This window comes from Nipponia nippon, unplaced genomic scaffold, assembly GCF_047370975.1.
Source record: "Nipponia nippon isolate SJK-2023a ecotype South Korea unplaced genomic scaffold, ASM4737097v1 scaffold_1, whole genome shotgun sequence".
NCBI classification, from domain to species: Eukaryota; Metazoa; Chordata; class Aves; order Pelecaniformes; family Threskiornithidae; genus Nipponia; species Nipponia nippon.
The window spans coordinates 105,966,027-105,990,294 of record NW_028262290.1 but is presented as its reverse complement, the minus strand read 5'-3'; the positions used below and the strand labels follow the sequence as shown (position 1 = coordinate 105,990,294).

The 24,268-nt window shown below is 44.6% G+C and overlaps 1 protein-coding gene across 1 annotated transcript; it reads right to left on the bottom strand.

Annotated features, from left to right (window-relative positions):
• Positions 1–7,787: 7,787 nt before the first annotated feature.
• Positions 7,788–23,062, bottom strand: IGFBP3 (insulin like growth factor binding protein 3). The gene is made up of 4 exons (XM_009468130.2): positions 22,646–23,062; positions 18,658–18,887; positions 15,867–15,986; positions 7,788–9,521 (listed from the first exon to the last, which is right to left on the bottom strand). The coding sequence occupies exons 1-4, from the start codon at positions 23,028–23,030 to the stop codon at positions 9,396–9,398; spliced, it is 861 nt and encodes a 286-aa protein (XP_009466405.2). The 5' UTR covers positions 23,031–23,062; the 3' UTR covers positions 7,788–9,395.
• Between the last annotated feature and the right edge of the window lie 1,206 nt (positions 23,063–24,268).

Below are 24,268 nucleotides of genomic sequence, written 5' to 3'. Positions count from 1 at the left end.
TCCCGGTCTCTTGCTATCTCTATGTTCCCATTCAGCAGTCTGACCTCAGCAGGACAGCGCAGCAGCAGGTGGAAGCGTAGAGGCAATCACGCCTCTTGCAAATCTGCCTCCTGAACTCCTAGCTCCATTTTCTTGCAATGAGTTTTCTTCTTTTGGTTTCCCCGCCCCGGTCCCCTTCTCCCGTCCTCTCCAATCCCAGCTGTGCTCTGCAAGCTTTTGCCTTGGGCAACGCAGCAGCCTCCAAAGGAAGTTATTAAAAGGTTTTCTGGATAGGAAAGCTGGATGCCTTTCTCCGCTCAAAAGCCCAAGGCAGCAGTATTAGTGCATGTAAAAGATAATGTTGAGTCTAGAAAGAGCCATTTCCTGTACAGAAAGTCAGAGGTTATAAAAGGGAGGCAGGGGAAAAGCCCGGCCTTACTCTTTCTGCTGAAAGCAGAGAAGAGGATCCCCTTGGCTTGAGATACGGTCCCCTTCCCTCCCCAGCATGTTCCTTCGACTTAGTGGTTGCAGAGAAAAAGAGAGAAAGCAAGTGACTGCCCTGCCAGCTTCAAGCTGGTTTTGTCCACGGAGAAACTGGTGTGGGGTTAGCAAGTCCCAGAGGTGGAAACAGGCTGTACCAACCCTGCCTGAGAAAACAGCCTGAGAGGAGAGTAATAACATTTTCTAAGAGCCTGGCAGGAGGGAAACTCAGCACAAAATCCTCCTGCCGTTTGTTGGCACAAGCTTTGGGTTTTAAATGGGAGCGGGAAGCAGCCTGTAGAAACTGCAAAGCGAAAGCACGGAGATCTCTGCTCTCCGTATCATGGTTCTGGGGCATCACACATTGTACTTGCTGAATGTGTCAGCTGCACTTGCATGTCAATGTCAGCTGATCTGATTGGCGTCTAATAAACTGCTCCAGATTTAAAAGTGTGGAGCTTCTTTATAAAGTGTTTTGAAATCTTCCCAAGGAAAGCACTGCAAAAGTAGTTGATGGCATTGGTATTATAAATAATTAACGTCTAACCTCCCTGTAATGAGCTACAGTGAGACCTGGCTAAAACTGTGTTACAACACCGCATTCACTGTGTCAAAATGCTTGGCAATCATAGTATCAAAATAACGAAGAGGCAGCAAATTTGGGCAGAACCTCAGTCCTTTCATGGAGTCTGCCCAGCGCTGAACAACTGTCATGCGGCATTGCCAAGGGAAAGGAGGGGAAATCATGTACTCATAGCTGCAGCACACACTTAAGAGCTCTCTGACTGCTCTCACCCCATCGACCTTGTGTAGAGGTTGATCTCTAAAGAGCAGAAATTGGTTCTTTTTGTTGGGATCATTATACATATAGGGGAAATGTTCATCATGTTAATAATTATTAATAGCACAGTCTATTTGCAGTATAGCAATCCAGTGGACAGCTACTTCCAATGTTTCCCATCCCAGCTGCAAGAAATCAGAGTTTTTAACAGGGACAGGGGTTTAGGGAAACCTTTTCCTTTAAATGTTAAGTACCAAGAGCAGAAGTTGCTTCATACAGCATTCAGGCATGACAGGCCAATTTCTTAGAGGGGTTTAGCTCCTTGCCTTCCACTGAAAACAACAGGGGATGGGTGCCTCCTTATCTGCAATCTGGCCTCTTGTGACATCTTGCCAGGACTCACCAGGACAGACTTCTGCTGGGCTGCTCTGGGATGAGCTGTCTGACTTGGGCCAGACTCTTTGATACACTGGGATGAGGACTAATGTCAGGAGGCAAAGGCAGCAAATTTTATCTATCTATCTCCCCTGTCACAGTGCTGCCAGGAGCTCAGATTACATTTAGGCCACAGATGCCATGCGTTGTGATTTGTCCTGATTTTTATTATCAGCATCAGTAACAGGGTGAAAAATCAAAGGTCTGTAGTTTTCCTTTGTTTTGGTTATTTTTTTCTGTTTGTCGTTTTTTGTTGGGTGGGGGTTGTTTTTTTTTTTAGTACGTGTCAGCTGGCAATCCTGGCTTCAGTGTGTGCCTGCTGCAGTGGTCCCACCTGCGTTGGCGAGCAGAGCCTGGTGGGAATGAGTGGGGAAACAGGGAAGGGGCCACAGGATGCTCTTAGCAGCTCAGGTCACCTGGTGTGCAGCTGGATGTGAAAGGGGATGCACTGTTCCTCATTATTTCAGCTCCCTCCCTTCACACCCTCTTGCACTCCTCCTACCCCACCTACAAAAAATTAATTGGTGGAAAGGTCTTAGGTGAGCATCTGTAATGTTTGGTTCACATTATGTGAGAACCCTGCCTACCTAGTTGGTGATTCTTCCTGCCAAAACCCTGCCAGATTTGCTGCAGCAGGGTTTGTTCCAGCCATGCCTCCTCCTGCCCCTGGCCTACTGCCAGCTGCAAAATGCTCATAGCACAGAAATGATGTCACTGCCCTCTGCACTTTATTTTCTACCCTCCTTTTTCCCTAAAGCTATCCAAGATAACCTACAGTCACCTGGTATTGGGCTCTGTTCATACTGAGACAGTTCTGCTCATCACTTTGGGGTACAGCAGAGTCACATTCGGAAGCAAGGGGAGAGAAAGGAGAGAAATAAAATGGGGGTGGAGGGCAGCCAACACTAATACTGAAAGCTCATCAGCGTCTCTGTGACTTCGTCTGCCATAAGAACACGTGCTCTGGAAAGGCAAAACTTAGGCAGGGAACAGCTTTCTACAGACCCAGCCCAAAACACAATCAGATATTAAGCATGTCAAGATTTAGCCTTTTTCTTTCCAAAACCAATATATTCCTTTGACCTTGCACTTGCTAGTGAGAGTCCTAAACACATCACAAAATAAAAAAGCAAACAGAAAATGGGTCACGTATAGTTTTCTTTCCTCAAGGGGAAGAAAAGTGGGATGGAAAAGAATGGCACATGGCAGAGGCTTGTCACAGGATTTACTGCACTCCTGGAAAGTGCTCAGCTCCCATAGCGTCAGAGACTACGTGGGAGCCCCAACAAAATACTAAAACAGAGCAGTTTTTTTCTGAAAAGTCAGAACCAAAGATGTTTGTGCTTTACCAGCAGTCTAGCAGCACTGACTTTGCGGAATTAGAAACGTTATTTTTCTACCCACATCACTGCCTTGCTATTGCAGAACACCACTCTGCCCAACCCATAATAATAAAAAGTATCTGTAAAAAAAAAAGATCCAAGTGACTCATTCCAAGCCCACGCTGCACGTCGAATGGCAAGTCCTATCTCTATCTCTAGACAACACCTTTGAAGTGGGTCTACTTTTCCTCAGCTTTCACTTCACTGATAAACCACTAGCCTAAACAGCCTCCCCAGGGTGCACTGATGACAGGTCTCAGGCTTTCTATTTGCTGACACGTTTTGGATTTATGGGCCAATTATTTTATGCACTTGTTGTACATTGCATTGAGAATCAGGCAGGGATTCAGACTGCACAGGAAAGTGTTTAGCGCATTTGCCTTCTTTAAGACTTGGGTAGATGGTATATAGTGAGTAACAGGAGCAGAGCTGGGGCAAGTGGAGGGCTTCTGTTACTGACATGTCACCCTATATTACTTAGTCACATTTAGGTAAAGGCGGGAGGGAACGAAGAAGGAGAGGATCTGCTGGGAGAACAGCCGGTTAGTTCTGTATTACCAGAAAGTACCAAAAACAACAGCAGTGGAGCAGGAGCCCAGACATACCAGCACTTGCACTCTGAGTAATGAAAACAGCTCTGACGATAGCTCTGTCAACAAACAAGGGCTTTATTTTATTTTCCCTCCTTTCCTCCTCCCTTGACCTACCTCCTCCCCCAGGGAGCAAAGTTCATCTGCAAGTAAGCTACTGCGAGGGCCCAGCGAGAGGGGCAACCTCCTGTGGGAGAGATGTGGGAGCAAGGGTGCTCGTAGATGTTGAAGTAAGGTCAGATGAACAAATCTAAACTTAGCCCATTCCAGATCTTGGCTGTTCCATTTTACAAAAGTTTCTGCTCACCTTTTCAGACTCCATGTTGGATGATCACCTCTGAGTGGCAGTATGGGCAGCCCAGCAGAGAGAAGGGCACACAGGGGAAGGAAGGCAGGGCTGCACACATGCTTGGCTCCTTGCTGCTTCCTTAAAAACCACGAACCACGTCTCCCAGCAGGGACAGTGCCTGGCCAGTGGGCACAACTATTCCAGCAGAGCCTCCCTGCTGCAGTTCTGCTGTGCAGAACACAGCACAGGCAGTCTTCCTCCTGCTCTCAGTCTCCTCCAACTGCTGTTAAACTAACAAAGAGCAGCCCATTTGTGCCTACACCAAGGTTTTTAATTGCATAATTATGCCAGTGGTGATGTGTGATTTTTTTTCTCTCTTGCTGACGGTGCTTTGTAGTTCAATGGGCTGATGTGTAGATGCTGAGGTTCCTTGGAAAAGCATCTTAGTGTGGGATGTCTCTGGACGCCTCGAGCAAATGCTGGCTATATCATCATCTTCTTTCATATTTTCTTTTTGCCTGCGGCTTCTGTTCATTGCTGTTTCGGCAGCTGAGCTCTCACCATTTAGACCAGCAAGGGAACAGAAAAAGAAGAGCCACAACATGTTGCTGGTAGCAGGGTAATAGCAGCTGTGGAAATGTATGGCAGGATCTGAGGGCTGAAGGTTGCATGTGGCACCCCTGTGATAAAACAATAATCAACTTTTCAAGCTCAGTCAGTTTGGTCTTTTTTACTGGGTGCAAGTTATGTGATATGTAGCAGATGTAGGAAACAAGTCTTCACCTTGAATATTCTCTGTGTGGCATAAGTAGGCAAAAATAGCCTCTGCTCTCCAGTTGCAGGGACTGAGGGAAATGCACACTCAGCCTGTCTCTCATAAGCAAGTCCCTTTACTGCCCCTCTTTTGGAAGGTCTTACCACACGTGGCTCTGGGAAGCAGTCCTTCTCAATGACATTTTCTTCAGCTTCACAGATTTTTCTGGAGGAAATCTCAGCTGCTCTCTGCAGCAGTAACTTTGCTGCCTTTCTTTCCATCCCACTCTTGGAGAGAGCGGTGGGGTGAAATTAGCCATGACAGCAAAAGGCTCTTAAGGAATTTGGATAGGTCAGCAGAAGTGGAAAGCCAGGATACAAACTGCAGCAGGACATGCATTCTGCAAGGATAAACTGAGATTTGCAGCATTACCCTTTGCTTCTGCTAATACCTGGTCTCCAGTTTTGTTCAGCTGGAACTTTCAGCCTTGAAGTCAATTGCATTTTTTTAATATATGTACAGGGCAAAAGCAAAAGCAAAGGTTTTTACAATGGGATTTTCTCTAAGGCTGGTGTACATGCTTCTACAGCTGCAAAATCTGAACTGGAAGAAATAATACATAAAATGTAGATTTTAAAACCAAAACTTCTTCTGGCGAGCAACACATTTGCACTACTTGCCATTTTACCAGGAAATTTCCTTTTAACATCTTCTCAATCAATGTGTTCTATAATGTAGACAATCTCATGCACTGGAACTCCAGACACCAAGCTACCACATCCTGACAGGTTCATAGGATCACAGGATGCCTGAGGTTGGAAGGGACCTCTGGAGGTCAGCTGATCCAACCCCCTTGCTCAAGCAGGGCCACCTAGATCTGGTTGCCCAGGACATGCCCAGACAGCTTCTGAATATATCCAAGAAGGGAGACTCCAAAATCAAATGAAGGTTAAATACTTTCCAGTTGGAAGAAGATACTCAGGTCCAATGGACATACCAAATACTTCCTATGGCCTTAAACAAAATTAATGTTGCACACTTACAATGAAGGCATTACTGATACTGACCACAAAAAGCTTGCCTTTGGAATATTCTGATAGACTTTTTGGATCTTCTTTTTTGATCTCTCAAGGAAAAAAGAGGGAGTGGGGGAAGAAAAAGGGGTTCTTTCTAATGTAGGAAGCAAGCATATTCTTCTGATAGAAATTAATATATGTGAAGAGTTCTTACAGGCGCAGCAGGACCACATACAAAACAGCTACCCATATAAATATTTCATTTTGAATACTAACATGCTTTGGCATCCAGGAAAATTGCTCAGCACTTTTCATACCTTAAATATAATTCCTATTGCTAGTACGTAAAATCTCTGTGGAGCCATCCTCGCTTACACAGTTTTAGAGAGTGACTAGAGATACCAAAAAAAATGATTTCCCAAAAGGTCTGTAAAACCATTACTTAAATTTAGGGCTCACTTCAATAAAGAATTATGCTGTGTTAAGGTTTCTATGGAATTTAGTCATAAAAAGTTCAGACTGTACTAAAAACTAATTAATTCTGTGGTTTTGGTATTCATTGAAGCCTCCTTCCCCTGTGCAGAAATAGCTAACATTATGCCTTGAAGGGCATGCATGCCAAAAAGGTGGAAAGGGATATTCTGAGCTCAAAAGACTATAGCAAACACAGTAGGTCTATTAAAAAAAGGCATTTTCTCAAATAGTTTGAAAGATAATAGAGCTGCCTGCAGGCAGCTTTAACTTGCATTCTGGTCAATTATACGGATTTATGCAACTATTTCTTACACTGGTTAAAATAAATCCTTACCACATCAGTCTGGGCTACATATGGTACCCATGTAGCATCCAGAGATGAAATATGCTCAAAAAGAAATAAGCAACTTTTGCAGTACATACATTAAGCTTTTGTAGTGCCTTCACATGGAAATATTTGATGTGTAAATAACATTAGCAGTTACAAGGATTTTTCTGAGACTTCATAATGTTCACCCAGATCGCCTTAGATTCTTGAAAGAGCTTGTTAAGAGCAAGAAGCAAGCTGACAAATGTTCACTTAAAAAAATAAACCACCTGAGCTGAAGGCAGTGAAGGCACAGAATTTAGTATCACTTAAAGACCTTTACTAGCCAACTGCTTCTGTATTTATTTGTTTTTAATGGTAGGGCAAAACATAAAAAGCTTAAAAACTTGACAAAATACACCAATCAGAAATACTGCCACAGGCTGTTAAAACATTTCTTGCATACTGGAAAAATGTGGCTTGCAAGGCAGCTATCCACCTTTTTTGGTGAGAAGCTGCTTTTCTTTTTCAGAAGGCTCACAAGATAGCGATAAAAAAAAAAAGGCGAAATACTAACTCACTTTCATGAATCCATCCCTTATTTTCATATCCATAGTTACGTGCCCAAATATTGGTGTATATGTAACTTTCTTCCCTCTGTGAAATTATTTGAAAGGAACTGGTTTACAACTTTAAAAAAAAAAAAAAGGCCCAGCATTTATTTTTTTGCCAACAAATCTTTGCAGGCATTACATTTGCATTAGCAGTAAAAATATTGCAATAAATCTTCACCTCACAAAGCTTTCTGTAACCATCTGTCAGGAAAGCTGTATTAGCCTGGAGTAAGCATCACTTCACGTATACTTTTTTTTCTTACTCTAAGGTTAAAAAATTTCAGTTTTAACGATGACGTGAATTCATTCATTAGGTAGAAATTAGCAAGATGTGCAAAATGCACACAGGGCTGTTCAGCTAATACATTTCGGGGTAAGGCTTTAGACATCTGATTTATGGTGATCGGCTGTCTCAATCCTGGCAAGCTGCACATCCAAACCTTTCCATGTCAGAGTTTCAAGACATTTGCCATTGCTGGCAGGAACAGGGGTGGTTGTAATTCACGGTATGGGAGAGGAATGGGCACCTCGGCCCCATGGTCTCCCCTCCATCAGCACAACCCCTGGCCCCATCGGCTGGAAACCCACTGCCCTCAGCCTCCATAGAGTTCCCAACTCAACAGGAAATTACAGTGTTGATGGTTTCTTTTTTCTACAGTGACATCAAACATTTATAGTGACACATATAAGAATATATTATATATTTATATAAATATATAAAATATTTATATAAAATATATAAATAAATACATATACAAAATATGGCATTACTTTCCAGAGAGATGTTACATTTCACAGGCCACCTTTCCTTATCCAGATTTCATTGTCATACAGAATTTGTCATGAAGTTCAGTAAACAATCAGCCTCAAAAAAAAAGTTTCCAAAGTCTTCCTTATGTGAAAGCATCACATACCAGAACAAAACCAAATCACTTCTCTTCCAATTAAAAGGACATATAACATTGTGGCAGACAGTTGGTTTAAATATTTAAACGCAATGGTTCTTATTCTATGCTTAGATACAAGCAAATCATTTCTACCAAAGTCAAAGCAAGCAACAATTGTGTAGCATAAATGAAGCGCGAGGGTCTCAACACCCGGGTCCACGATACCCCCCCCATCTTGTCAGTGTTGTTTTAAACAGAAGTTCCTCATACAGAATATGTGCTTTGGTAGATAGTACCAAGACAACACAGAATAGATACAGCTTTTCAAAATAAATAACGAAATAGAAAGGGTGGTACTGTAATGGCAATTTTTTGTCCATGAATATTCTGAAATAGTGTGAGCAGGAAACAGAGGAAATGTAAGCCCTGTTGCACAAACTGAAGCGAAGGACAGACAGAAGAATGCTTTACCGAGAGCTTCAGTGCAACTGTTATCCTTTCCAGTGGCATAATTCAGTGATGGGTACATTAGAAAAACCACTAAAATAAAATAATTAAAAAAAGATTATCTTGGTATTTGTAGTTACTTCAAATAAAACTTAATCTCTTCCGGAAACACTTCCTTCGCTCCACAAGTTCATTTCTATTATCTAGAATAGGTCAGTGTGTATGCATATGGGTCTATACATATTTGTAAATCATTCCATACCCTTACTTCCTCTTTGCATACAGAAGTATACACTAGAATTATTGTGTAGTATTTGGTATTCACATGTTACATTTAAATAAAGTTTATTAAAAAACAATTATATTAAATACAGGCTAACAGAATATTCATAATATATTTTACAGAAAAAATAGCCATGTCTTTATTTTAGAAATATGTTTCTTTAAAAAGTTCTTTGAGATTTCTATAAAACTTTTTACCCGTGAAAATAAGTTCCCCGTCAGACCTGTAAAAAAAGCTTAACCTTTAAATCCTTGTGGGTTTTTTGTTTTGTTTTGTTTTGTTTCTTTAATACTTTTACAAGCTTACAATCTATAAATTCTTTAAAATAAAAAAAGCAGTATCTTTCGGGATCAAATTGGTCACAGGCCGTTCTTTAAAAAGTCAGTGGAGATTCCCTGAATCCATTCTGAAGTGCCTTTTGTTTTTCTCTCTCTGGGTATCAATAGTGCAGGTTTACGTGGGAATTCAGAGCTCCCTACACGTCCTATAGGAAGCCCGACGCATGTCGGTGGCAGGGTGCAGCAGCATCTGCAGAGGCTGTGATGCTCCATCCGCCGCGGGAGGCAGAGCTCATTACTCAACGCGCAACACAGTCCACAGTGTTTGCCCAGCCCCTCCAAGGTCTCTGCGAGGTCCAGCAGCCACGCACAGATGCCAGAAGAGCTGGCACCCAGCCCTCATTTGCTTTCCAAGTTATAGCAGTGGACATCTCCTTTTCCCTTCCCATCATATCCGGGAAGTGGCTGTCCGTATTTATCCACGCACCAGCAGTAACCTCTCTTTCGGCCTTTGGATGGGCGACACTGAAACATAATAAAGGACCCAGTTAGCATTATTTTTGTTTTCTCCGCTCTTAGTGTTATATAGCAGGGATTCCTGCTCATTTGACGGCTGCACTTCCATATCCTGGCCATGTCTGACAGAATCAAACAGAATATTTATTACCACTACAAAGTATCACAATAAAAGCTTACCTGCCCTGCCTGTCAACCCCTTTAATCCATAATAAAACTGCTCTAAGAACTACCAGAAAACAGCCTTATAAACTACTCCCTATTATATCAGGCAGCACAGTTGCCCCCTTTGAATACCGGGACTACTTGTAACAGTACAGGCTGATGACTGGGACCCATCTTTGGAAAAGAAAGTTAACAGATTTGTTCTGTGCTAAAGCACAGGGCTGGCAAAGACAGCCATTGCAGCAATAAACACCCTTGGCTTGCATCTGTTTGCTGAAGGAATTTCAATACTGTAGTTGACATTTATTAACAGATACATAATCCTTTTGTAATGGAGTTACCACTTGAACAACTGCTAGGTGTACTAGAACTTTACATGTATATTTTCCTATAAATAAGGTTGCTTATGTACTAGTCTGTGGTTGCTTATATACTAGTCTATAACCTATGTCAGCTTTAGAAGTTGGCCTGGTGGAATTTGCCAGCAATGCTGACCAACCTGAAACTACCACTAGACAGGCAATTGCACTGAACTTCTTCACAAATAGTAACACAGTAAAAATGCATTATAAAGTCTAGTAGGTACTAAGTACGTAATGCTCTCCCCAAGGAACCAAGAATGGTAAAAACTAGACTAAAGGAGATGACACACTGCAGGTTGCATTCAGTATGCAACCCTGGACACAGTTACACTCTGTGAACCTCTGGGACCCTGCAAGGTTTTCACCCACTCGAAAGACTTGTATCTCCAGGACACAGATTATCTCACTAGGTTTGCCCTGGTCAACCTCACTGCCAAGAGATAGCCTCCACGTCAGCTCAAGTTTTGAGATTTGGCGATAGTGGATTCACTGCAAATGCTAACAGAGGTGGCTGTTCAGTCAGGACAGACTTACAAAGGAGGCAGTGACACAAGTATACCTAGCTTTTCAAAGACTGAGATTTCATTTGTTTCATCACCAACATGAAGGAAGATTGGCTAGACTGAAGCCACTTGCAGCCCTCAACACTGTAAAGGCTATCCTGCAAGCAGAGCAAATGCTGTGTCTGAGATCACACTCACAGCAATTCAAGTATTTCAGAGGTTCACGCTGATACAAGTCAGGTAAACTTGGCCACTACCTCTCCACTGCTTGTTCTCCAGAGTCTAATAGGTGTGTCCCCATCTCCCACATGGGTATGGCAGTGGCTCACAAAGCTAAGTGTCTTTTTCATATGCAGGTACGCAAGGAAACATCAAGCAAGTGTTGGGCTTCACATGCTCCCCAAAGTGCCTGACCCTTTCCACATCTAGTTTAGGACCTCGGGCGAAAGGGTGGTATTTTGGACAGAACTGTGAATATGAGTCACCCCTGGGACACCCTGCACCAGCACATGGGCCCCTGAGCCAAGTAATTCATGGCAGCATGGAGTAGGGTAGACAGTCTTCACTAGGAACTTGTGAAAGAGAGATGGGAGCAGATCACAGATTAGACACAAATTTCTGAACAAGTTTCCATCTTGTTTATTTTATTTTAGAGTAAATGAAGCAATGTTAATCACCGTAACTGCAAATTAATCTACCCTTGTGATATATTTTTGAGTAACAATCCCAATGCAGAAATAATACAATGCCTTCTCTTCTCTGAATTTGCAGTCCTTCTGCATTAGCCCTATGCAAATGGACAGCAGCAGGATGACACGATCAAGCTTAAAGTACATATCAGCTTATTTTAGGAAAGGGTGAAGAAGTTCAAACCTACTGAGAGAACAGCTACATTAATAATTTGCTAAACTACGTGGTTAGCTGCATTTGAGTTCTAGTTACCTGTCCAGCTGGTTTTCTGTACTAAATCTTCAAACATAAGTTTTACAACTTATGTTTATTGTCTCAAAAGCCTGACTAGGGCTTGCATGTATTCTCCAGGATTTCCGTCAATGGCTGCTCAAAGTCCACTGACGTCGATTGGAAATTTTCCTTCAGTTTTGATGGCAACTGGACTGGACTCTAGCTTAAGTGTTATTAACATTTAGTTACTTAAATTCTTCATGCTCAAAACTGAGGAATTCATAAACAACAGCCTTTGCACAATTTAAATTTTACAGAAAAGGAAACTGAGGCAGCAGTTCTTGAGCTGTTTTTCCCAAGAGAGCAGGCACAGATGGAGCCCGAATTAGAGCACAGGGCTTCTGGCTGCCAGCCTGGTGCTCCAGCAATGAAATTACACTTCTGCTAATAATAGTAACACAGCCTCCCCTTTTAGAAGTACTATATGAAGTATGTTACACAACTCTCGCTGATTCATAGGCTTGCATCACTCTCAAAACAAATGATCACTTAAAGTTATCTCATGTTGTTGAAGTTTTGATTGCTTTTTACAGTTGCAGAATCAATTTTTGGAATTATCTACAACGTGAAGTTAGTCTGCAGGAACACCTTCCCTACTACTAATGTTTTTTTATTTCTTCTAGACAACCCATTTGGAAAATGCAACCCTTAGATCATTCTACAGCTGAAGTAATGCTCTGTGAGGAAACAATTTACCTTTTCCAATCTGCGATTTTGTACTACCTGCTCAGGCATGCTGTCAATAGTAAAGCACTTCTGATTCAAAAGTGATGCTTTTATCCTGAAGCAGCTAGCTTGCATTCCCTACATAAGTGGTAGACAGTTCATATGGAAAAAATGTATACATAAATATCCGCTCTTTTGAATTTTGTACTCCACATACATTTCAAGGCTCTGCCCAGCTCTTCTGTATGACTTCCGAAGTCCAAAAAGCTGGAAAACTGCCCAAGCGGTGGAGCCAGTAATTACTTCTGATAGAAACACCAGCTGCCAGCTTCCATGCCACCTGCCCCTCTCCCTTCCACAAAGAAACGCCGCAGAGGCATTCGTGGGGCACAGCAAAGCATATGGTATCCCATTGAATTCCTGGTCAGCCCAGAGGTCTCTGTGGACCTACAACTGTGGTCTCCCGGAACAGACTGCAGACAGCACTGACATATACCTCAGGCTGTTTTGGCTCCTGCCAAGCCCAGCTCTGTTTTCAGTGGAACGATGCCAGCTCACATTTAGGTGAGTATCTGGCTCCGGTATACAAATATGGGGCAATTCTAGTAATTGCCCCATATAATAATTCTGATTTCATCAAAACCTTTTTTTCCATGCTTGAGGCAGAAACATGCCTGTATCAACCTATTCCACATAAATATACCTATACACCACAGTTGAATAGTACAACTTTCCATGTGTGATTTATTAAGACAAAGAATTCTAAATTTTAATAGGTCTGATTTTAAAAAAGTTTATATATAAACACAAGAACACAAGGTGTGAAATATTTTTCATGTTATACCCTGACAGATAAATTTATGTTCTTAGAATTGTTTCACATATGCAAATCACCCCGTTTCTGAAATAGTCAATTTCTATATAGTTTCTGAAAAGTCAATTTCTAGATGTCCGCAAATGTCTTTAAAAATAACTACTTTCAATTTGACTGGAAGAGCAGCTGACCAGGAAGGCAGAATATACTAATATGTGAAGTGTCTCCTGAATGAGTTTTAATGGTTTCCAGGGTGATCATAATTTATCAGATTCCTAGCATCACACACCTATCTACATTATCATCCTAGGCAGCGGTTTTGGCAGCTGTTTCCGGAATTAAAAATGCCTAGCTCACACTCATTTTTTGATGGATTTACTATCTATTTCCTAACCTATTATTCTGAATTTTGTTGTCACAACAGAATATAATTGAATTACAGATTGAATGCTGCTAATAGTAGCAATGAAGGAAATTAATAAAATAGCCTAGCATTCTTTTAATGAGATTAGACACCTGCTCACGGTGCCTAAAATATCAGACCTCCATGCTGATGCTCCAAAAAGAAAACATAATTGTCGCATTGCCTTGCGGACAGTGAATTCAGTCTGGACAGGACTCACTCACTTCTCAAACTGATGCTTTTTTCCTAGTTAATTCTACAAGGGCAACTCAAATACATTATTTTTTGTTTGTATTTTGTTTGTGTGAGAAGCAGCCTGCCTCTGTAAGCCCTACCTGTGAAGGCCTGTTCCCAGGGTTGACTGAGGTTCATTTACAGGTCCAACTGCATTTCATGTAGAATATTTACTCACACAGGCTCCATTTGTGGGCATCTCCTACAAGATCCCAAGTTGTCTCAAACTACCATTGAAACTACTGGACCTGTGTGAATTGGCACGGTGCTTGACAAGGCTGGCCAGGTATGAAAGTGCCCCTTCATCCTCTGTGTTTGCTGACCGGACAGGCTGTTGGACATAGCGCAGGAACCTTTCCTAAAGCAGTTTGAAAGCCTCCAGGCAGCACGGACACTACACAGAGGGCAGAAGCATGTCTTTGCTCTGTATCAACACCTTATTCTCCTAAATCAACTTCTAGGAACAAAGACTAGGTAAGTGTATTATCTTTCCTATTTTTTTTCCTCCATGTTTCCTTTTTTTCCACCTCAGTGGCAGAACTGTGACTGCACTTTAAAGTACAGTCATCCTTTAAAGTAAGGCACTTTAACACATGCTGACTGTGGATCTGATTTACTACATGCCAGAGACTGCGTGCAAACCTCCACCTTTTTGCTGACAAAGCAAAAACCTGAGAGTCTGAGGACAGATGAAAGGAAGATCTACTGAACAAAGTAAATACCAGTCTCTGTTCTTCTATGATACCTAGAGAAGGAAAAGGGCTACAGTAAGCTTGTGTGCCTTGAACGCAGTTAAATGATGCACTGTTCTAGAGTAGCTAAGCAAATGCTTTCATGGCGCAGGCACAAAACCGTCCTAGCCTCACTCCACATAGCAGTCCGATGTATTTTCTGAACAAATGCAGACCGAGATGTGAGCGTTGGTCTCTGCCCGTTTACACACAGCAGGACATGAATGACATGGGCTTCTCAAAACTCCAGAGAAAAAGAAACTCTGTCCCTGCTTGGGAGTTGCCACCACCTGCTCAGGAAAAGCTGGGGAGCATAGACAAGCTCAGCAGCATGCACCAAAGGTCAAACAGCACAGTCAATGCTGGGCTGATGTCAGAGGGGAAGGCTGGAAACCTCACCCCTATCGCAACACCCCACCTGACACTGCCAGCTTAACACAGAGCTCCAGGGAATATCCGAAAGAGAAAGACTGTTTCTAAGAAAGCTGGAAGCCAAAAAATGGAGAGATACCATTGCTAAAATAAAGTTGCCTGCTTGGAGGTTGGCCTCTCACTTCCAACCACTGACCTGCATTAGCTAGTAACACAGAGTCAGCCTCTCCTTTGGTTACCAGAGATAGAGAGGCTGACTCATGTAAATCCAAACGGGAGAGACAAGATGGTCCACAAACAACATCTGTCCTTACAGAGGGTTTGCCTTGAGAAAAACCTTAAAGAAACTTTTGAATTCAGGAAATTTTGGAATTATACCAAGAAACACATTTGGAGGCAGGTCACTGACTACACACTGGAATTAGATGGGATGTGCACACTAAGCAAAGAACCTGGCACGTCTTGCACTTCCCCAAGTTCCTAAATGAGCTTCAAGGGCAGCACTGAATGGAGAATGCTGCCGTAGCTGAACCCGACACAACTGAAGCATAAATACCTGCAGTTTAGGTCTGCATTTGTCAAGAAAGGTCACAACCCCAGAACTAGAGGGCTGAGAAGCCGTCCTTGCTGCAGAGTAACTACTAGATGTATCACTTTCACGATAACTTGACCTAGATTTTGGAAGTGATCTGTGTAGCACATAAAGGACAGATATATGCCTTTCTCAAGTTGCTTTTTGTAATATGATCCAGTGCAGTTCTTCTAGGAACTCTCAAGCAGCTATTTACAATTCAGAGCATTGATCTATTGCAGTCATATGGTGACTGCAACATTTAACTCTGTGGGTTATTACAGAGGCACTGCTTTTTTTAAACCAAAGGGCATTAGTATCTAGGACACCAGCCAATCCATGTGTGATTAGGTATGAAGTTTCTCAAATGAATCTGTTGTCATGACCAACAGAAAATAAAAACACTGTCCCCACTTGACAAGATTCAGCACTATCAGATCAAGTCCCAAAACTGGTAATGAACTAGTTCCTCTGTAAAATGACACGTAGTGCACCTTGCTGGCAAGATCCTTCAGCAAAGATGCAGAACAGGTGAAGTGCATTCATTGACACGATCAAGACTGTACTTACTTGCTTTTTCTTGTAGAACCCCTTCTTGTCACAATTTGGAATATGAAAACCCCTGGGACTCAAGACATTCAGGATCTTTAGGTGGTTTAAAGTGTCTTCCATTTCTCTACGACAGGGACCCTGTTAACGAGCATGTTTTAGAAAACACAGATGAAAGTTCATTCCCAAATGCTGTCTTTCACACAAGAGTTAATAAATCTTTAAAGGGCAAGAAGCACTAACCCAAACAAATCCATGAAATCAAAGGGATGGCTGGATATGTCAAAAGGCAGACCATTCACAGATAAAATTCTGACTTTCTGCTTCATTCAGGATAAACTGATTTCTAAACACTGAAGGCCCTACACTATGCTGAGGCACAGGCTGGCATTTCCAGTTGAAATCACAGCCACATATACATACAGGAAGGTTTAACCAGTATGTAAATCAATCATATATAACATAACTTAGGTTTGGAAAAGCTGGCCTTGCACCAAGTGGGAAAAGAAGAAGGTAGGCAACTGGAAATACACCACTTGGTAGATTTTCCCTAATGCCGTTTGATGTTTGTGATTCTGCCAGATTTAAAAGCTTAAATGAAATGGATTTAATTGAAAACAAGTAGGTTGGCATAATGTATATGTATATATAAAAATACTGCAACTTTGGACAACAACTCCCAATTTCAACTGGACCAAATGGGTGCAGCCATGCAAAGGAATGGGTGCACACAACATTCTCATTAGGTAAGTATGTCACTTTTTGCCTCACTTTCTCCATCTGCAAAAGGCTGATGACAATGTAGTGAGGATTAGCTCTAGGACAGTGAGCCAAAAAGAACTTCCAGAAGCACTTTTAAGAGTATGTCTCAAACGCCAACTAATTATTTCTCACTGCAGTCCTTCAGGGTAGGGAGTAAAGCGTTATGAGCCCCACTTTGCAGTCAGTAAACCAGGAGGGGAGGAATTCACATTTTGCCAGAGGCCAAGAAGGCAGTCAGAGTCAGCAGTGGGATTGGGATTGAAAAGTTGCAGCATACAAACTCTGTGCTTAGCTACACTCCTGTCTGGGCACATTACTGACTTGGTCCACCAGCTCACTTCCTCAGCAGAGACCCGAAAAAAATCCTTTCCATGCTTGCACGGGTTTAAAATGTTTAAGTTGCTGTATCAACACAAAGACTCATTTGGTGCAATTTTTAATTAGTGAAGTAATGACATTTATACTTTCAAGTGGTAATATTAATAGTTTGCTCATGTAAAGTGCCTTTCATGTGAGTGTCTGAAAGCATACAGACTCCACAGTTCTAATAGAGTTTAAAATTGCTTTTTTTGGTTAGCAAAGACCTTCCTTACTGCTTTCATATGTTTTCTTTCAGTATCAATCTCACATGCTCTAAACACGTGCTTTAAATTGCTGCTCTGATTGGCAGGTCCTTAAAAAAAGAAACTGCTCGGACACGCTGACTGCAGATCACACAGGTTCAAAGATTTGGTCCCGAGTTAGGCCTACAAAAAGATCAACAGCTTTTTTTTAATTATCATTTTGAAGCAGGCTTCCAAAGTCAGAGAGATCAATATCAAGAGCTAACATGCAGACACAGCTAGAATGACATTTGCTGACAAAGGCACCTGTCCCTGATGGACTTATTTCTGGTTCTTAGAGACACCAGCAGCTTTGGTAAGTCAGTGTGCCTTTGCTCATGGGGCCCAACCACCGTGTAAGTGAAATGTTCATCCTAGTTAAGACCAGGACCATATTTCCTCAGCGCTATCAAAGTTGATTCTTTTACTGTAGACAGTTTACTTCATGTTTTTGAGAGAAGGACACGCTTGGAAGGCAGATACTGAAGTGTTTTTACTAGACGGCTGGACATCAGCAGCAAACTCAACACGCAGCTTCACCACCCTTGCTGTGTTAACTTGGAGGCCACACTCTCTTCAGACACAACTTTCCACCTCATACAGGTTTCAAAACCTTTTTTCACAAGTGAGAAGCCATGTCTGGTTTCAGCACAACCGTTTTGATGAAATGCCAAAGTATGTCCAGACATATTTTTTAGGCCACCTGGCACAGGCACAAGAATAACCAGCAGGTTATCAGCCAGGACGTCCAGGAAGAGGAATTGTTCTCCCCTCAGATTGACCACACTCTGGCTGCCCTGCAAATCCCCTGGGCACAGCCAGTAGGAAGCAACAGCAGCTCATGTGCCTGTGAGCCTTTGCATTTAGGCAGCAGCACCAAACGACGACTGCAAGTGGAGGCAGTGTTCAGCATGTGATACAAACAATGACTGATCAGTCAAGACCCTACTCCTCAACCCAGCCTAAGTTTATTTCCTTTGATTTGCACCGTGGACTACAAACACAGTGCCTCTACACTGAATGTGAAATATTTTCTTCCCATTATTGCAACCCAATAATGCTGTTTGCAACCAAATTTAATGATGACACTATTAAACCTGTCCCAAGTCCACTCACACAAATGTGTGATAATTACAGGGGGGGACAAGAACTTCTGATCTCTAAGAAATGACTTAGTGAAAATCATACTTGTATCAACGTAAACATCCTTCCATTAGGCCTCTGTGTTTTCTGAACATGATCTGCTTGGTCTGCTGATTGTCTGCATTCGCAGATCCAATGGTTTTACTGGTTAAACAGCCAGAATGCCTTGAATGGCTACAACAATTACCACCATTTAGTTATTTAGTTTATTTATTTATCTCGTCGTATGCACAACATGCGTATTTATACACACACACGCACACTCACATGCAGGCAAATGCCTTTCCATTTACAAAAGTACTTACGTATTCAGTCTCTTGTTTGGATTCAGAAGAGAAATTCAGTGTATCTGTGCTCTGTGAATCATATTCCACTTTATAGCGCTGCGTATTTTTGGCTTCCACTTTCCTGATGATATCTATTTTGATGTGCGGTGGATGTGATTTGGAATCTGGCACCCTGTGAGAGTTCGGGATGGCCTGATTTTCTATGCTGCTGCTACTCCGGTCTTCTTCTTCCGAATCACTGGAATTTCCTTCAAAAAGAACAAATGCAGTGAAGAAGCGATGTTAATCAACCGCCAGCTGCGTCTGGAAGGGCAACAAGCTGCTAGATTAGCCTACGTGCTTCACTTTCCTTTACAAAATAGGGATATATAAAAAGATGAGCAATTTAGCATTCTGCACGCATCAGCACCTTTGCTGCCAAGCGACGACGTTTCTAACCGAAGCACCCCCTCGCTGCCGGCAGCCTCGCAAGGTGCCCCACCGCACCGCCCGCATGGGCTGCCCAGCACCTGCAAGCCAGCTCCCTCCGAGGCCGCCGCCGCCCGCTGCCGTTTCGCCCGCCGGCAGGAGGGGGCGGGCCTGCGCCGCCGGAGCGGCAGCCCGCGGCCGCCCCACCGGCGGCGGGGGCGCGGAGCCGGCCCCTCCACCGCTGCTGGCCCACGGCCGATTTAATCATCTTGGGCTAAACGCGGCTAACTTAGGGGCTGTAGCGTGACTCTCTGTCTTCCCCAGGAAGGTTTGTTTGTTTGTTTGTTTTTAAAAGAGGCGTTAATACAACAAATGCTACCACGTTGAGCTTCATGGTTCTAGTTAGCTACTTTTAACAGGTTTTCTTTCTTAATTTTATTCAACATACAGAACAGCAAAAAGAAAAGCAAACCCGCACGTTTTCATTCTTCTGCTATTAAAATTAGAAACATTGCTAGGTGTACAAAATACATTTTAATGGTCATGGACAAAAAAATGCCATTCATTCTGTAACGGTGTCAAAGGACAAGCATCTGCTTTCATTACGAGCTTCAAAAATATTTTCTCTTTAAACTACCATCCACAAAAATACAGAAGAAGCACATTTTTCCAAAATACTGCATAAGCCCAGTGTTCCTGTACCTTCTGAGGTATTTGTCTACACTGCATTTCTCCCCCTTAGGAGACTCCTGCAGCGTAACTCTAACTGGCTGCATTTCCTTCAGGGAATTTTTCAAGTTTGGATATTCCTGTCAGCTAAGTAGCAAAGTCCCAGTAGTTGCTGCCTTGGCTGCTGGCCACTTTTTTTTTTTTTTTTTTAAAGAAATCATATTGGGAGTGCACAATGATAACCGATATGCAAGGAACATCCTGGAGATCTGTATTAAAATTGTACTTGATGGCTCACTGAAAAACGACGAAAGCCAAGAAATTCAGTGCTAAACCTGAAAGCCCATGTTCACGTAGCCCATTAACTCTAAATATTTCAACACAGGCAGTACAGTGGCACTGCCAATACACAGAACAGGGGAGGAACACGAGGAGGAGGAGGGATCCCAGTTAACATCTTGGTACCGGTGGTTTCAGTGTAGCCACTGCTGGCAATGGACATAATTGACCAGGAAAATCCAACTCCCAGTGCAAATGGATTAAGGAAGTTCAAGTCTTAAGTCTAAATTCCCTGGCTTTTGGGGGTTTAACTCAGACTCTCAGTGGTATTTGAACATATTTTTTGTGGTTTAATGTCCTGTTTTTAAACAGTGGTATTTTTTTTCCACATTCTCAATGAAGTTTGCAAGAAATGACACAATACAATGTTATAAACCTGAATCTCCTAAATATAAATACTATGCCTACTAGGTTTTCTGCAATCAGTCCAGTTCATTAGTTTGCCTCCTCTGCCAAAAATAAGTAGAAAATATTCTTAACGTGCATTAAATTACCGGGCTGGTCATTTCAGTTTAGACAGATCATCACGTTTCAATAGCACTTCTTACACTTCAATTCGGAACAGTTGTAATGCCACATTTTAAACTGTAAAGCATACTTGATTAACTCAGTTTCACAAAACTTGATGCCATGTTAGCTTTACACCCTTGTTAACAGAAACAAAACTCCTATGAGAGTTCCTTGCTCTCTTTTAAAAAATAGACTAGAAGGGTTGCACATGCACACTACTACTTAACACTTTAGGGCCCAAAAAAACTGAACTGGAAAGTAAGTCAGTGGCCTACTACAGTTGCTGTTAAGAAGCTACTGTAATATACACCACCCCATACTGATTTCTAGCAATTTCTGTAAACTAAGAACGACCAAAAGTGTAGCATGTGATGCAGGACCTAGCTGTGTGTAAGGGAGATGATGTGATCCTGCTCGGGGAGGGTGTGCACCAGGGAGTGTTGGATTTAGAGCTGGAAGTGGTGCGGTCCCCATGAGAAGGCAGGCACTACGTGTCACACAGGTTCAGCGTACTTCTTCCTTCTTGCACCCCAGGTTTGCAACCTTCACTCCTTGAATGTGAACTGTAAGGGTCCTACTTTGTACTTTTTACGGAATCAAAGCTCCCACCAATTTCAAGATCAGAGCTCTCCCTCAGCCAAGAATGCAGAAACAGGAACTCTGCATTTTGACTATTTAGGCTGAAAATAGAAAGATTTTCAGCAAAGTGCAGCTCTGTCTTCCCCTGTCTCCTTCTCTAGCAGTCACTGTTAGAAGCACTACCCCTCCATTAAACAGCCCCAACTCTCAAGTACGGAGGAGACGCCCCTCATTTCCAATTCACGTGAAGGATGAATATGCAGACCCAAGTTCATGTGATGAAGGAAGCTGCTCCATGTTCTAATGAGATTTAAAACTTCAGTGAGTACCTCTGATCTCGCCCTCATTCAGATCGTCACAGCTCGGGAGCAGCATATAAATAATTATAGTAAGGCATCTCCTACTCTCATAGCAGCCAGCTAACTGGAGCACTGGTGCCACTTCCTCAGCTAAGGAGAGGCCAGCCAAGAGTCCCTGCAACCCAGCAGAAAAACTCCTGGCTTTTTAAAAATGCAAACAGTGGAAAGCCTTTTGACACACTTTTCTATTAAATAAATGTTAACATACTTGCTGTTGGTTAGCAAACAGTTTAATGAAATGTTTGCACAGAGGGACTGTGCTTTCTTGATCTGAATCCCAAATTTCCCTGTCTTAAGTTTCCAAATGTGCATGCTAACAGAACTTTTTCCAACCGTCCCTTCCTCTTCAAACAAAACAAAACCCACTCTGTGAACGTCTCATTTACAAGACATGCAAGAGCTACGGGAAAGCTTCGTTTGACCAAAGATTTATTTGCAGTGCAGGCAAAAAAACAACGTCCTCTTAAATACTGCTGTGCAAATGCTTTGTTCTGAATAACCACCTTCCCGGGCCAGGGCAATATTTAACTTCCTTCTCTTTCTCTTTTTTCTTTTTTTTCCCCTTTCTGTGCTTAGCATTCCCCTGACTTAGCCACGCTGCAGCGCAGGAGTTAGCCCACACTCTTTCCAGGAACACCGGGGACAAACGGCGAGGATTTCACCCTCTCTCCATCCAGGCTCTGCAGCCTGGCAGCCCCACGCGCCCGCAGAAGCAACGCGCGATCCCTCCCCACCCCTCCCCATTTTTTTTAAAAAAGAGCAATTCTGCCTCCTTTGCGAGGAGCTCCTCCTTAGCATCGGTGTTGAAGAAAGCAGGTATATACATAAATAAGGTATAAGAGGTAAATGTTCCTTTCCTGCGGCAAAAGCACCCCTCCTTCACAACGATCCCAGCCTCGGCGACGCATCTGCCGGGGAGCCCCCGGCGGAAGGCAGGCAGCGCCGGCCAGCGAGCGAGGGGCCTCGCCGGAGGAGCGGGTCTGCAGCGAGCCTGCCCGCGCCTCCCCGCCTCCTGCTGCGTGCAACTTACTTTTTAACTTCAAAAAAAAAAGGCAAGTAGACAGCGAACAAGAAAAGAGGCGCGCATGCATGCGACCTCTTCACGCTTCTTCGCCCCCCGCCCCGAGCCGCAGCCCCCTTACCTGCAGCGTGCGGTCCCGGCAAGAGGAAGGCCCGCAGCTTGCCGCCCGCCGTGGCGTTGGTGCAGAGCCCGCGGCCCTCCAGCAGCGCCTGCAGCGGCCGCGCCTCCTCCCGCCGCGGCTGGCAGCTGAGGCCGGCGCCGCAGCGCTCGGTGTAGATGCCGCAGGGCTGCCCCAGGCGCAGGGCGCAGGTGAGGCAGCAGCCGCAGCCCGGCTCCCGCACCCGCTCGGCGCAGTCGGCCTGCAGGGGCTTGCACTGCTGCAGCGCCCGCGCGTCGCAGGGCTCGCAGCGGACCACCGGCCCCGCCAGCGCCGCCGCCGCCCGCCGGACCAGCAGCGCCAGCGCCGCCGCCGCCACTGCCCACAGCACGCCGGGCCGCGGCACCATGGCAACCGGCGGAGGGGGCCGCCTGGAGGCGCCCCCGCGCACCCGGGCCGGGGAGCGGCGCGGGCTGAGCCCCGCGCGGGCACGCAGGCGCCGCTGCCGCTCGCCCGCGGGAGCGCGGCCGCCGCGGGCGGAGGGGACCGGAGGGGAGCGGAGCGGAGCAGCACAGCGCAGCACGGCACAGCACAACCCGCGCCGCCTCCGAGGGGCTGCGGGAAGAGGGGCCAGCAGCCGCTCGCACCCAACCAGCGCGGCGAGGCGGGGGCGCTGCGCTGTCGGCACACGCGCGCCGACCCTCTCTTCAGCCGCCTGCCCGTAGGCGCATAAAGGCAGTAAGACCTCGCTAGCAACAAAGGCAACTTTTTCCTTCTTTCCCCCCCCTCCTCCCTGCAGAGCGCCTGAAATCACTTGGCTTGACACGAACTTTTTTTTTGCCACACACAACACTCAGGAAAAAAAAAATAAAACGCCTTGTGAAAGTAAAAAAAAAAAAAAAAATTAAAAATTAAAAAGCCAAGCCCAGACGGTCTGAAGAAAACTTGGTCCAAAAACGCTTCAGAAAAGAAAGGAGAAAGAGCGGAGGTGAGGGGGGAAAAATAGGGAGAAAAAAAAATAAATTAAGAAAGCAAGGTTCCCTTCTTTTTATTCTCTTTGCCGGCTGCTATGGACCTCCGCTCCCCGCCACTCTGCGCCCATCTGTCCCCGCTGCCGCCCGGCCCGCCCTATATAGCGCCGCGGCCGCCGGCCCGCCCCGCGCCATGAATAACGAGCGGCGCGGGGCGGCGGGGAGCGCCGGCCCCCGCCAGATCCAGGTTTCGGTCACGGAGGGCTGGGAGGGCGGTGCGGGGGGGTGGGGGTGGGGGCGCGGCGCGGCGGTGCCGGGGGTTTAGAGGCACTTCTTAGAAATCAGCTGTACGGGGTACGGCGCTGGCGAGAGGGGCACGTCGCGTGCCTTTTGTTTCGAGAAAAAAGTGTTCTGTGTGCGTGTGTGCCCGTCTGTCCCCGTGCCCGTGTGTGTTTCCTTGGCCCCGGGAGAGGAGACACGAGCAAAGCTCGCGCAGAGTGCCCTTTTTTGGTCGCCTGTCTACAATCCCGTCTCTTTGGGGCCGACCGAGAGCCCCGGCCGTGGCGGGGGCGTGCCTCCGCTCAGGCCGGCACAGGCGGGGCGGCGCCCCGGCCCGGGGCATACGTTGAGACCGGGCCGCCGCTCGCGCGGCCACCGCCTCTCCTGGCAAGGTGAG

Excerpts from the sequence above, each read along its gene's own strand:
- IGFBP3 (XM_009468130.2), bottom strand. The coding sequence starts at position 23,030 with ATGGTGCCGCGGCCCGGCGTGCTGTGGGCAGTGGCGGCGGCGGCGCTG. Across the intron at positions 18,888-22,645 it reads GCCGGGACCGCACGCTGCAG|GAAATTCCAGTGATTCGGAA; the intron begins GTAAGGGGGCTG and ends TTCTTTTTGAAG. Across the intron at positions 9,522-15,866 it reads GGTTCTACAAGAAAAAGCAA|TGTCGCCCATCCAAAGGCCG; the intron begins GTAAGTACAGTC and ends ATTATGTTTCAG.